Raw genomic sequence first — 15,381 nt, 5'->3', positions numbered from 1 at the left:
ATGCTAGACTGAAAACTGTTGTTGTAGGCAAACTCTACCAATGGCAAGTGCCTCTCCCACGTCTCACTGAAGTCCAGGACACAACCCCGAAGCATATCCTCAAGGATCTGAATAGTACGCTCGGACTGCCCGTCAGTCTGAGGATGATAAGCCGTACTAAAGGTCAACTTAGTGCCCAGTGCACTCTGCAAACTCTGCCACAACCTAGCAGTAAAACGAGGATCTCTATCTGAGACGATCGTCACTGGGACCCCGTGCAATCTCACTACATCCCGAATGTACAAATCGGCAAGATGATCTACCGAATCTCTCACGCGCATAGGAATAAAGTGCGCCGACTTAGTCAACCGGTCTACAACCACCCAAATAGCATCACTACCCCGCTGAGTCCTCGGAAGACCTACAACGAAGTCCATAGTGACATGCTCCCACTTCCACTCGGCAATAGGCAAGGGTTGCAACAAACCCGCTGGCCTCTGATGCTCGGCCTTCACTTGCTGGCAAGTAAGGCACTTCGATACGAAAACAGCCACATCTCTTTTCATACCCCGCCACCAAAATTGGCGACCCAAATCCTGATACATCTTAGTACCTCCCGGATGCACCGCAAGGCGCGAATGGTGAAACTCTCGGAGTACTTCCTCACGGCAAGACTCCGGTACAAACAAACGGTCTCGGTATCTCACACTCAGGTCGGGATACACCGTCAAACCCTTCTCAACTTTCCCACTGGAGATCTTCTCTCGGAGGGATTCTACCCCAAGGTCACCTCTCTGTGCCTCTAACACTCTAGTCACAAGTGTAGGCTGCACCACGACAGAAAACAAGGCCGCAACCTCAACAGATTCGCCCAGTAGCAAATCAAACTCGCCAAGTGCTCCCAACATCTCCCATTCCCGGATGGCTATACTAGCAACATCACTAATGGATTTCCTACTAAGGGCATCGGCCACAACATTGGCCTTTCCCGGATGATAATGTAACTCAAAATCATAGTCTTCGATGAACTCCATCCACCTCCTCTGCCTCAAATTCAAGTCTCTCTGTGTAAACAGATACTTCAAACTCTTATGATCCGAGAATACCTCGAACCTCTCACCATAAAGGTAGTGCCTCCAGACTTTCAAGGCAAAGATCACAGCTGCTAACTCTAGGTCGTGTGTGGGGTAATTCTTCTCGTGTATTTTCAACTGACGTGAGCCATAAGCTACCACTTTTCCCTCTTGCATCAACACACAACCCAAACCCTCTCGTGAAGCATCACAATAAACCGCATAACCCAACCCTCTCTCCGGAATAATCAACACCGGAGCGGTGGTCAATCTAATTTTCAACTCTTGGAACGACTTTTCACAAGTCTCACTCCACACAAACTTGACTCCCTTCCGCGTCAGTCTAATCAACGGTGACGCTAACCTGGAGAAATGTTTCACAAACCGACGGTAATACCCAGCCAATCCCAGAAAACTGCGGATCTCAAACACACTCTTAGGCTGTGCCCAATCTTGTACTGCCTCAACCTTGGATGTATCAACAGACACCCCTTCCCCGGATACCACGTGGCCTAAGAATTTGACTTCCCTCAGCCAGAACTCACACTTCCCAAACTTGGCATACAGCCTATGGGCTCTGAGTAACTCAAGCACCACTCTCAAGTGTGCCTCGTGCTCCTCCTCAGAAGACGAATAGATAAGGATGTCGTCCACAAAGACAACCACAAATCGATCTAAGAACTCCCGGAAAATCCGGTTCATCAAGTCCATAAAGACTGCCGGTGCATTGGTAAGTCCGAATGGCATCACTAGAAACTCATAATGGCCATACCGCGTACGGAATGCCGTCTTAGGAATATCTTCCTCCCTGACCCTCAACTGATGGTAACCCGATCTCAAGTCTATCTTAGAGAAACAACGGGAACCCTTCAACTGGTCAAACAAATCATCTACACGGGGCATAGGGTACTTATTCTTAACCGTAGCCCGATTCAACTTCCGGTAGTCTATACACAATCTCAAGGCACCATCTTTCTTTTTAACAAAGAGGGCCGGTGCTCCCCACGGTGAAACACTAGGGCGAACAAAGCCCTTATCTAGCAATTCCTGGAGCTGAACTTTCAACTCAACCAACTCTGCTGGAGCAAAACGGTAAGGTGCCATAGAAATTGGCGCCGTACCAGGCACTAGATCAATAGAGAACTCTATCTCTCGGTGAGGTGGCAAACTAACAAGATCTTCGGGAAAGACATCCGAATACTCACAAACCACCCTCGGTAATACAACCTGGGTCTCACCACTCTCACCACTCTCAAAGCTGGCAAGTAGACTACTAAGCTCACTTCGCCCTCGCGAATCATACCCCGGTGGCAAAACACTACCAACCCGGTCTCCCAAGAAATGGAACCACTCCCCGCTCAAGGTACACAATGTAACCCTCTGGCGGTAGCAATCAATAACAGCCCGGTATGACGATAACCAGTCCATACCCAAAATAACATCAAAACCCTTCATGGGCATGACAACAAACGGAAAAGGAAGCCTAAAGTCGGCGACCTCTATATCACATCCTCTAACACCCTGTTTCAGAATCAACTCACCACCCAAAGGCGATACCACACAAATAGGAGATGCTAACTGTGCTAACTCCAATTCCAAAACAGATGCAAATGCAGCAGATATAAAAGAATGAGATGCACCCGTGTCTATCAACACATTAGCAACTGAGTTGCAAAACAGAAAAGTACCTCTCACTACTGATGGAGCCGGTACTAAATCCTGCGCGGTAACAGCATACACGCGCCCCGTAGGCCCCTGGTCTACCTGCTCACCTCTCGGAGCAAAAGACTGCTGCACAGACTGGGATGACGAAGCTCCCGGATTGGCCCTCGAGGCCTGCACAGACTGAGCTGGCTGAAAACCCTGCGTCTGCCTAGAACCAGACGCTCCCGAAGTGGCACTCAACTGTGGGCAAAACCTCTTCATGTGCCCAGGTTGTCCACACTGATAACAAGTCAAGAGCTGGCCCCTGCCCAAACTCTGACTCGGCGATCTAGCTGAAGAAGAAGCAGCTTTCTGACTCCCACCCTTCTGCGGGCAAACAGATACCTTGTGACCCAGCTGGCCACACTTGTAACAGGTGAAATCCCCCTGACTGCCTCTCCCCGAGCCTACAGTAGGCACTGGAAAGGTCGATCTAGAGACTGCACCCTGAGACTGCTGAGGGTTATAACCCTTCTGTCTCCTGCCATCACTCTGACTATCCTGGCTCCTCTTGGAGCCTCTCTGACCCTCATCCTCCTCCTGCATCATAAGCTCCATATGAGCTGCAGCGTCCACTAGGTGTCTATACTCTCGAATATAAGACCCACCAATTCTCAACTTGAGGCCCCGCCTCAACTTCCGCTCAAACTCATAGCAACGGCGTTCCTCAGACGCCACCAGTTCAGGTGCAAACCTAGACAGACTGGTAAAAGTAGCCTCAAACTCGGCCACTGACAAGCCCTGCTGATTAAGCCGGCTAAACTGATCCCTCAACTTCTCCCTAGCTGCTGCTGATAAAAACCTCTCCTGAAAAGCATTCACAAACGCCTCCCAAGTACCACCAACACGAGCTTTCTCGTACTTCCACCATTGACCCGCATCTCCCTTCAGTTGGAAGGATGCCAAGGTCACTTTCAGTGCTCCGTCCTCGATGCCAAGCATCTCAAACGTCTTCGTTGTCTGTTCGAGCCATTCATCTGCCTTAAGCGGCTCTTTAGGATCCCCGATAAACTCGTCCGGATTACACCGGAAGAACTCCCTCTTCAAGAAGGAAGGCCCTGTCTCAGCTGCCTGATTCCCAGCTCTAAGAATACCCAAAGCTCCTGCTATCTCTCTGGCCAAGGCACCCATAGCCTGCTGACCTACTGGCTCGGCCACATTGGCGTGCCCAACTCCCTCCTGCACTGCCGGAATCTCACCCTGTAACGGTACTTCCTGCCTCGCAGGTCTACCACGCCTAGCACCTCTTCCTCGTCCTGACATCCTAATAAAGGCAACACAGAACGTTAGCACATTCATAAGTGTGCCGAAACTAAACACTCACGTCCTAATGCATGGACAACTGTAATTCACTCCACATAAGCACATAAACACATAAGCACTTACGAACTTCATTTCCGGATAATGATAGTCCCGAGGCGTTACTAGAGTTCCGGTTAGAAACAGCGTTGATCAAGTGCTTTTCCAACAAGACTCCCAGAAACTCAAGGATCCAATCAACATCCTAGAAATTAAATCCCATACCCACATAGTCACATAAGCATGTTATCAAATAAACACATAGCATATGGTACTACATCTACGTCTCTGTCAAGCGAGACAAACCCATTGTGATCCTAATCACTTCCCACGTACCCAAAGTATTCGAACCCGGTACGCTCTGATACCAAGTTGTCACGCCCTCAAAATAATAACAATAAACCCATCAGATAAAACATGCATTTACATATAAATTAACCACACTCTTATATTCATTAGAGTTCCGTTAAATAAATATTACATGTTAACCTCATAACAAAATGCCCTACGGGCTTACAGCTTTCCAAGTTAACACTTGGTTACAACAAGAGTTCTAACTCGTTTACACATTAAGCCCTTGGCTTGAAGTTACATGTAATACATCAAAAGTAAAACGACAAAACTATGCCCGCCACTAGCCTCCCAGCTAAGTCCTTGGAGGTGGCATGCTTCCTGTACCTGAAAATGATATTCCCATATAGGGTGAGCCACAGCCCAGTAGAAATACACTAAACCAACCATGGACAATGACTAAAACATTAGCAATTGATAGTTGGTCAACACTGATACAATCACATAAATTACATATTTATGTCAACGACTTACAAGTCCCAATTACTTTTCATTTTCCCTTTTTCAACAGATAAGCATGCTAGCTCTATCATCATTTCCACAGATATGTATAAAAACTATATTTCACATTCAGATAAGCATAAAAGCTATATCCACATTCTCAACAGATATGTATACCAACAATATCCACAGATAAGCATACAAGCTGTATCCACATTCTACAACAGATATGTATATCAACAATATCCACAGATAAGCATACAAGCTGTATCCACACTTCACAAAGATAAGCATATGAGCTCTATCTTCACTTCTCTAGACAAGCATATGAGCTCTGTCCACGGAGTTCATCCCCTATCTCCTCCCAATACCTATCCGGTTTAGAGGTACATCCCCTATCTTCCCCTAAACCGCGGAGTACATCCCCTATCTCCTCCTCTACACATAACGTATATAAACACATTGGTTCTATATACAATCACACAATACACACATTTAATGTATTCTATCAACCGTCAAGTTCCATGACACATTCCATTGATTAGTTTCAGTTTACTTAATCATCAAGCATTGTCTACAACAATCACGACTATCCTCCACCGATAGCCCAAAGCAGTTATTTCTAAACAGAAAATAAATGCACAATGGATATTCAATCAACATTTCATTCCTTCATTCCTCTCAAATAATTATCCCAATTAATTAAACAATGTAATTAGGTCAATTCCCATAATTAACATTTCAACCCTTAGGTCCCATTTTCATCAATGATTCAACATTAATTCCATTTTCCATGCCAAACATGCATCTAGGTTTATTATGAGTAAAACCCCAACTTTTGTAAAATTACACAAAAGTCCCAATCTTTCACCAAATTACCAAACCAAGCCTAACATCTCAAATTACCAAAATTTAAAGACAAAACCCATAGAGAGGAGTAGGTTATCCCTACCTCAAATTCGGAGTCCCAAAGGAGAAGACGACAAAACCCAACGTGCTCCAAAACCCGAGATTTTCAGATTAAAATGAAGCCCTCGACGATCAACAACTTTTTTGTAAAGGCCAAAGGTGAGTAAATCACTCCTACTAGATCAAAACCTAGAGAGAAGGTAGAGTCTAGAGTGAGAGGCTCAATAATGGTGATTTTGGAAAAGTAAGAGAGAGAAGAGAAAGTGAAAAAGTGATTTAAAGAGTCACAAATTCGGGACTTTAACCCAGGTCTCCGCTCGAGCGTAAAACACCCCGCTCGAGCGGCCACTCACAGACTTCCGCTCGAGCGGCCAACCTCCCGCTCGAGCGCAGAATGCACTCGCTCAGCACATTTGCAGAACCAGGCCTCCGCTCGAGCTCCCAACCCTACGCTCGAGCTCACAACACTGCACAACAAGATACTGGATGGATGTATTCCCCGCTCGAGCGCCAACACCTCCGCTCGAGCGGACAGGCCAAAAATTTGGGCAACTAGTTTTGGTTTCTAAACTCAACCAACCTGTAACCAATCCGCCCAACACATCCTATAACTCAAATACAAAGTAAGAAAGAATGTAAACAAGATAATAAACAACTACCAACATCCACGGACACATGTCCGGATCACGGTATAACAAGGGTAAACCCGGGATCGCTATAATTTGAAACATAACTATTTGTTATCCATGCGCAGCTATCAACAAATCAAAACTACTAATATTTGTTATCCATACACATCCATCCAAAAATATTTAATCCTCCCAAAAATGCTTATACTGCCAAGTAGTCTTGTACAATTTGGCTTCGTGAACTTGTTAAGAAATATGTTGGGGAGGGTGCTCGTCTGGTTCGTGAACTTTTGATCCACTTTTCCCAACTTTTGATCCACTTTTCAATGATGGCCCCATCGATATTGTTTTAGCCACTTCAAATGTTTTTGGGAACAAAGAAAAATTATGTCACTATGAAACAACACTACCGAACAAAGATAATAAAACCTCAACAAACTTCACTACAACATACCTTGAAAAGCCCCAGAGTGCTTGAGTCGTTCAAGAACAATAGCGAAGGCAGGTCCTTGAATATCTTTCAAATTCTTGGTCACCTAGTCATGTAACAAGACAATAAACTCAGGAGTTCTGCTAGATTTTTGACAAAAACCAAAGGAGGCACCAAAAAACCAAAGGTATATACCTGAATCATCCAATTCCATTAACACAACTTCAATAAACTTGAATGATTGGAAAATCTACATACTCTTGCATACCATGTCAAGAAGGCTAGAAAGATCAGAAATTATGAAATTTCCAAGTGCATGTAGAATGAAATTTTTTTTATTTATACATTGTATTCACAATATACAATATAGATTGTGCACAAAATAAATAAAATAAAAACAGAAGAAAAGATGAGAGCTGCAATAACCCTTGAAATGCAATTCAAACTATATGGTAAATTGATCTGTAAGTAGGTATAATACAGAATGGTCATCATCACTGAGCACTTGATATATGATGGAACTACACAATGAGGACTGAGAAATTGCAAAGGGAAATACATGTAAAAACTATGAATTAATTACCTAAAAATAGTCTTCTTGGCCTTTTCAAATAACAGTCTTCTAGCAGGAACTCTTATCTGCTGCATGACCTCTGTGTCACTCCTTAAATCAATCTCACACTACTTTTCATTCTCCCAAAACCTTTGAGTTGATAGGAAACCTCTCTAAGAACCTGGGAAAAACAAAGTATGCTAAATATAATAGAAGGTTGGGATTAAACCAAGTTATAGAGGGATACACATTCACAACAGTAATCATTATATTTTTGTGACACATTCTATATTTTAATTCGATAATTGAATGAGTGAAGAAACAATAGACACAGCCACAGGTTGGGCTACCCACCATCTCAATATAATCATTGACCCAACTATGGATCAAAAGATAAAAAATTACTTTCTGTTATTTCAATGTTTCCCTCTTCAATTAGGTGTTTCTCAATCCATTGATATATATCCCTCCTATGGTTTTGGCAACCTGTTGGGCTATAAAATAGCAGAAGTCACACATTGTATTACACTGTTTAGTAGGTAATTATCCAGAATCAGATAAAAGATATAATCTAACTGCACTCACTCAAAAAAAAAGTGTTCTTATCCCAACAGATTAATTTTGTTTGGTTTGTTTTTCTTGTTTTCAGAATAAAATAATAATAAAAGTTTGAAAACATCCATCGTTTCCTTCATTTGTGCAAAAACAGCTTTCGAAAATTTAAAAACTATTTTTTAGTGTTTCTTTAATAAAAAAAAGTTTTCCATATTTTTCGAAATATGAAAACAGAAAAATGAAAATGATACCAAACAGATTTAAAGTTTATTCCATAGAAAATGTACTAGTTGAATTGCAATATTTTCTCTCATGTATACAACAAATTTCCAAAGTACCACCAAGAATACATAAACTGGTACATCCCACTGATATTGCAAATGCACGAGTGTCTCTACTTGCAAAAAATAAATGAAAGGCAGCATGGAAAAATACCCAATGACGAACTTTATAATGAAGATGCTGAGAATACTAGTCAGGGTGCTAACCGATCAATTTTCCATACTCTTTTTCCGTCAATCATTTCAGGGGAATATCATATCCTGTCAAAGGAATGAAATTCTATATTACCAATGGTATTCACCATCTTGTACAGAAACAATAGTTACCTGAATCAAATAAAAAACTTACAAAGAAATGGTTGATTATGCAAAATGTGCTTATATATTTTGTTTCTAACGTCTTTCCAACACCAAACATCATTTGCAATTAACACGCATTAAAATATGATCTGAAAATGAATGGAAAGATAAACTTAAATAATGGGGCAGAATAAGGAACTTTTCAAGCTAGATTCCAAAATGCTAAAATTCATCAAAAAGTGTGTGAAAATCAAATATGAAAAATGTAGATAGATCAGTCACAACTTAACAAAATGTAGGAAAATCTTGCTTACACAAAATTCAGATTTACATAACATCGAAACAATAAGATCTACCACACAATACAATTTTCTTCGTTTTTTCCTTAAAGGTCATAAAATCCTCCAAATGTCCCATTTTATTTTTCTAATAATAATGATAAAGTGTCCCATATTGCTCTCCCTTTTGTCGCCCACACAAACTTCTAAAACTACTCATGAAACTATGGGAGAGAGTAGTTGAACAGAGATTAGGATATGCAGCAATAGTTTTAAATGAGTAATATGGCTTGATGCCGCAAAGATCCACTATGGAAGCTATTTTTCTACTTAACCAACTAATGAAAAAATATAGGGAAAAGAACAAATATTTCCATATAGTGTTTATTCACTTACGAAAAGCATATAGGGTTATTATGACGAAATCTGTTTTGAGTCTTTGAGATGGTATGGAAATGTGAAACATAAATAGTTAATGCATCTATAAGAAGGAGTGATTTAATCCACATTGATGTTGCTAAAAAAAATATATAGGCAGTGAGATTATGAGATGAAGACATGATTAATCTAAACTTAACTGAGATGACTGACTTCAAACAGATGCAAGTTAATTAATTATATGTACCGTATCAAGCCATTTTTTAAACCATTCTATAGCTGAATTCTGAAGACGTTAGATGTTCAAATCCTGATCTTTAATTAATTTTTTTGCCCTTGTGTGGAACAAGAAAACTTCCCAAGCAAAACCATTTGAATTTTAGAGTTGTCTTTTGTGTTAGGCAAGATTGATGTTAGTTTCTCTAGTTTTTTTTTTTTGAACCTCATTGGCATGGGCCATCATAACGACAGCAAATTCAGTGATCAAATCAGAGGCCCACACTAGGCTTAAGGTCAGTCCTAATTGAGAGCCATTGATTGGTAGATTACATGCTCATGCAGATAAACAGGGTAACATGCATTAAAATCATGTACTTACTAATACCCCGAGGAGCAAATATTTTAAATGACGCCTCAACCGCTTCTTTGCCATTGATTGGCAGATTACATGCTCATGCAGATTTTTAATGGGTTTTTTTTAATCAGAACTCCAAAGAAATAACTTACTTGGCAATATTTATGTGATCCATCTCTGTCAGTATAAAGATTTCCAGGATTGTTGCATATGGGACACCATTTTTGCAGTCAAAAAAAAGTATGCAGTCTCTTTATTGCTACAATTTGATTAGTCTCAAGATTAAGACCTTTTTAAACAATACCGTAGGCGCTGAGTCCAATAACCTTACCCAGCTTATACTGCCAATTCAGCACCTTTAGTTTATTGACAACACACAACATATATAAATTGATTAATGATGATTATGATATTGAACTACACAAGCACAACACATATCCTTAATAAATTCAATTATGCCAACCGGTAGAGATATGTGATGTCGTACAAGTATAGCTAGAGAAAGAAGCAGCAGAGAAAAGGAAGACAATTTTAGATATGAATGTTCACAATATATTGGTTCACAATATATTGGTTTCACAATATTATAATATTATCATTTCAAAATTATAAAATTGTATCACATCATCTATTTGTATACTAATTAATTTTCCAAGTCTGTTTAAAGTGATGGTTATGTTTGATTGGTAAAAATAACATATGAGACTAAGAGTTATAAATCTCTCCCATGGTGCAATTAGCATTTCTGTAGGGTAGGATCGCTAACTCGAGTTCAACTTACATTAAATCATTAAAAATTCGTTTAAGCTTATCATATAATTAAGTCAAATTTGAACATATTTTAAAACTCATGAATTTTTTAAGCTTAACTTTCACCATAAAACTGTATATATATTTTAAAAAATAAAAAATGAAAACCTATATATATTTTAAAAAATATAAATAAAAAACCCAAATAACTCAAACTCAACTTCATTTAAACAACTCAAAACTCAACTCATTTACAACTGAGCCACATTAGACAAAACTTTTCGTGAAAACATGGCTTTACTCAATCCTAGGTGTAGATCCCCATATCCTTCTGTACCATGTAAATGGCTTCCACACTAGTCCAATTTTCTCTTTTTAGCACCTGGGACATTGCATAAACTAATGGCTAAAGCAACCTCTCTCTAATTTGTAAAACAAATTAAAAGCACTAATCAACAATGTCAAAAGGGAATGCTCACTGTGCACCGTCCTAAAAGCATATCTCTGCCAACATTTAGTGTTAATCTTATCCATTAACACTAACCCAAATAGTCAGTTACCAACAAATCACGTGTATCATTAAGTTCAAGCACAATACCAAGAGAGTCTAATCCAGGACATCCAAATTAATAGTCCGTCCAAAATTCCAGGCAGTTTAATTAATAATTATTGCCAATGACTCCATACAATAGAAACCAGCAAGCCCACCTAGATTTCAATTACATAATCATACATTTTATGTCAAAAAACCAAAATCAATGTATCCCAAACAAATATTCTTTCCAAAGGTTAGTTGAGGATATTTGGAACCCTAATGTCATTTTGCTTTGTAGATAGATTGCAAGTCACAGATTCCTCACATCTTTCACCACCTACTGATGTGATACCAAAATCGATCATGAATTTCCTTCACAAGTATGTTCAAATTTGAGTTTTAACAAACGAGTTACCTTAATATGCTTGAAAGATTACCAAATGCAGCAAACAACATTGTCTCTAGCATTGATGACATATTTCCAACTTCCATGATTACATCTAACAATATGTTTATACAACACTGTTCAAACTGATGCAAATACACATAGAAATAGATTTAGAATATTAAATTTTATCACTTTCTTAACTCAATGTGGTAGAGAATTGTTTGTGGATTATTTATGAAATTTGGGCAGCAAATTAACCCAAAATGTGATTCGACTTCAAAAATATAACAATCCACATTTCTTTGTTCTCATTCACTGATAGCAAGATAATTCCTACATTCAACCAGTCAGGACCAATGTTACTAGAAAAATGATTGTTTTGGTATGTGGAATTCTAGTTACCATGGCTAAACCTCAACAAGCAGGTCAATATACCATACCCACTGAGGATATTATATCATGTTTCTCCTACTCAGTGCAAAAAACTAAATACGGTCTATTGAAAGATAATGGAGAAAAGCTTCACTCTCAAATACCATGAAAGACAGTAGAAGAGAAATCAATAATTGAATCCCAAACTCTGCTGCAAAGCGGGAGTCTTGTGCTGAGTACGACCTTTATTTAATTGACAATAAGCTGTGATCTAAATATGAATCAACCACTAATTTTCTTTTTTTCATTATTAATCAAAGTTTTTGGTACTTACTTGTTAGGGCGTTGCATTAAAACGTAATATATTGGATCTTCTAAAGATTCTCCAATTGACAATTTCAGCAATTGCAAAACAATGTAACAACATGTTGTAATGCTGTAAAAAAAACAAGCAACTTCACATCAAATCTGTAACAAGGATCTAGATTTCACTATACATGGTGGCAACTCATTAACATATCTAAATAAAAATTATAAAACTACAATGTAATCAATTCCTCAAAACATATATTTAGCTGACAATCAAATAGTTTTTGAATCTGCAAGAAAAACTAGAAGAAAAAATGCACGTAGGAACTTTAACTGTAAAGTATTTGGATAAAATAACAAAGATTTATTAATGCATGTTTAATAGTGAAAATGAAAATGTAATGTCAAATCAATTCAAATTAAAGATAGAAGATTTCTATATTAGCACCATAGCAGAACATTTAGCACCATATCAGAACATTTACTAGGGGGAAAAAAGGATAGAACATAACATAAAATTGAAACTAATTTCTAATAATTGGAACAAATCGATGACTGAAAAATGCTGAAACAGAAGTGGGCATTTACCTCATCTTGGGATGTGTTTCTGATTTGGGAAATGAAACGCTGCTTCTTCCTATGAATTTGTTGGACCTATTTAGTCAGTCATAGATTCTTTTGTAAATTTTTTATGTTTTAAATGTAATTTCAAGAACTTATATATGAGGAATCTAGTTGGACAAAACTGGTGTAATTTGTCAACTTAAGTAAATTTTGTTCTAGTGTCTTTAATCCAGTTTAGTTCTCTTGGCACAAACAACACAATTGGGGAAGAATGAGATAGATAAATATTATAAAAGCAAATACCTTTTTCTTCTCTTCTTTGTCAAAAGGCTGTAAAGCCTTGAACACTCGGCAAAAAGAACAATCATCACAACCAGGCAACGTTGTTCTAAGCATAGCAATTATGGCTCTGACTACCTATTATAAGAAAACATTAGTTGGTTCATAACCAATAATCATGCTAAACTTTCTGTGCATGCATGTTTTAAAATGGACAACAAAGGAACAAGATGTGCTCACATATCATACAGGAAAACTGTTGCAAATTACAGTAGTTTCTGAAATAAATATTGGCATTAAAGAAAAGCTGAAGGAATTCTGCATTTTTGAGTGCATCAATCAAAAGTCAATTCCAATCAACCAGCAACAAGATTACTGGAGTGCAGTATAGCTCTACAAATTTACAGATATCAACAAATAACATTTCCATTTATGAACAACAGGGAAGTCAGCAACCTTTTTTCTATAGAAGGCCACACCATGAATGTTGAATGGTATTTTCCTGTCTCGGAAAGCTGCTTGAAACACTTTTCCTGACACCTGATGTATGAAAGGCAGAGCTGTAAACTGTTCAGAAAAGTCACAAAAGTTTTTTTTTTTTGTTGGAAACTCATTATAGAAGGTATGCTTGACCTGCCTCCGGTAAAGAACATCAATATTGCCATAAGAGCACTTAGCAGATGAACCTTCAGATGTAATTTCTAAGATCTTATCAACAACAAATGCACACTGTGCAACCTCAGTACAACATTCCTTTACAGAAAGCTGCATATGGAGTCAAAAGAATACAGAATCTCTTACCAGTTTCAACAAGAGTTAGTAGTGTGGTTTCAATATTATTTCCTAAACCTACTTGAGTAATACACCATTGATAGGTTAAACAAGTGCATTATAAAGTAATTTAAAGCAAAGAAACACTTCAAACTAACACAATTATCCCCAATTCTGGGATTTTACACATATTCTACACATCAAAAAAGTCATTCCAATGACCTCCAAATGGAAAAGCCATAACAACTTCCCAAACCAACAATTCATGGGTGGCTAAAGAAACAGAGTGAACTCAAGGTAGAAGAAGAGAAATAGAAAACCAAAAAAATTGATGGAACCCATTAATGGGTTAGGCTTGTGGCTTAGAATTTTGAGAAGCCTAACAGACATTTTATCAAACAGTTTGAAGGCAAGAAAAAAAAAACAAAAAACACAGATCCTTTGTTATTAAAGTTTTGCTTTTAAAAAAATGTACATACACAATCAATTTAAGTTGGGCCTTTTAAAAAAATGTACATATTCAGTAAAACAATGGTTTGAAATCACCTTATGATCGTCTAAGAAGACCGAGATGCTAATCTTTTAAGCGAGTTCGCCACATCAAGATTGTCTGGGATGTGAGGGAAGAAGATCAGGACGGGAGAGTGGATTCCCATATCTCTATCCTCATCTGATTGTTTGAGATAGAGTGAGGATGAGAGTGAAAGATCAATCGATTGATCATGAGAACAAGAACGTGACAACAAAAGCATGAGAATGCAACTGAAAGAGAGGGAGAGTTGACTGTTGGTGACAAAGTTCAGAGATCGTGAGAGTTGAGAAGAAGAGGCACTGTGAATTTGTTAGAGATTGTCGATTGATGAAGGGCAAGTGGAGAAGAGATGGACTGTTGCACTCAAAAAATTTTCAGACAGAGATAGAGAGTAAGAGCGGGAGATATTTTATATGGATGGTTATTGGATCAGCTGTAAAACGATCTTACTTTGCGTATACGGACACATTTTAGAGTCTCCTTATGGCGAGTGTGGTCTGAGGATATGAGGATCAACGAGAGATCAATGTGGTCGTAGGTCGAGTGTGGTCTGAGGATCTATGTGAGAGAAAGACAGAGGGGAATGGCGAATTTCAGATTCCCGCCCCACGTTTCAAATTACCCCCCAAAATTTTTTGCGACCAAAAGACTAAATTAGTCGCAGAAAAAGGTACCTTCGCCGACAAACATTTTTAGTCGCCAAATCTCAATCAAAAGCGACTAAAATATTAGTCGCTAAAAGTACTAATTTGGCGACTAATTTTTTTTGGTTGCCAAAATGTGACCTTCCGCGACCAAATTTATAGTTGGTCGCCAAAGGCATATCACTTTCTGCAACCAACTCATTTTTGGTCGCCAAAATATGACCTTCTGCGACCAACTCATTTTGGCAGCCAAAAATAATGATCATTCGCGACTAATTAATATTTTGGTCAGCAAACGTCATTTTTTTGCGACCAAAATTTTTTTGGTCGGCAAATGTGTAAATTCTTGTAGTGCTAGCTTGACCTATAGCTTAAACTCCATAGTGGAGAGCAAAATGATTCAACCATTGATGCACATACTTCATATACTCTTCATACTCTTCCTAGGATTTTTTGGATTGGGAAAGAGAATATGGTTTTTTTGGATTGAATAGAGATCATCT

At 38.7% G+C, this 15,381-nt stretch overlaps 1 protein-coding gene and 1 long non-coding RNA gene across 3 annotated transcripts; both read right to left on the bottom strand.

The window, feature by feature from the left end:
- Window positions 1-8,168: 8,168 nt before the first annotated feature.
- On the bottom strand, window positions 8,169-11,937 carry LOC145795127 (uncharacterized). The gene is made up of 2 exons (XR_014335411.1): window positions 9,887-11,937; window positions 8,169-8,465 (listed from the first exon to the last, which is right to left on the bottom strand). It is a non-coding gene; the product is annotated as an uncharacterized LOC145795127 (long non-coding RNA).
- Window positions 11,938-12,072: 135 nt separating this feature from the next.
- LOC114300711 (ATP-dependent DNA helicase SRS2-like protein At4g25120) lies at window positions 12,073-14,798 on the bottom strand. 2 transcript variants are annotated; one of them, XM_082878037.1, is made up of 4 exons: window positions 13,388-14,798; window positions 12,956-13,069; window positions 12,677-12,742; window positions 12,073-12,215 (listed from the first exon to the last, which is right to left on the bottom strand). In XM_082878037.1, exons 1-4 carry the CDS (start codon window positions 13,700-13,702, stop codon window positions 12,117-12,119), a joined length of 594 nt encoding a protein of 197 aa, XP_082734163.1. In that variant the 5' UTR covers window positions 13,703-14,798; the 3' UTR covers window positions 12,073-12,116. The 2 variants fall into 2 exon arrangements, with proteins under 2 accessions (XP_082734163.1, XP_082734164.1); XM_082878038.1 differs by having other exon boundaries at window positions 12,677-12,725.
- Between the last annotated feature and the right edge of the window lie 583 nt (window positions 14,799-15,381).

Source organism: Camellia sinensis, chromosome 7 (genome assembly GCF_055761805.1).
Source record: "Camellia sinensis isolate YWXY chromosome 7, ASM5576180v1, whole genome shotgun sequence".
Taxonomy (NCBI): domain Eukaryota; kingdom Viridiplantae; phylum Streptophyta; class Magnoliopsida; order Ericales; family Theaceae; genus Camellia; species Camellia sinensis.
Note: the sequence above shows the minus strand (reverse complement) of the source record. Positions and strands in the feature narration are given on the sequence as shown.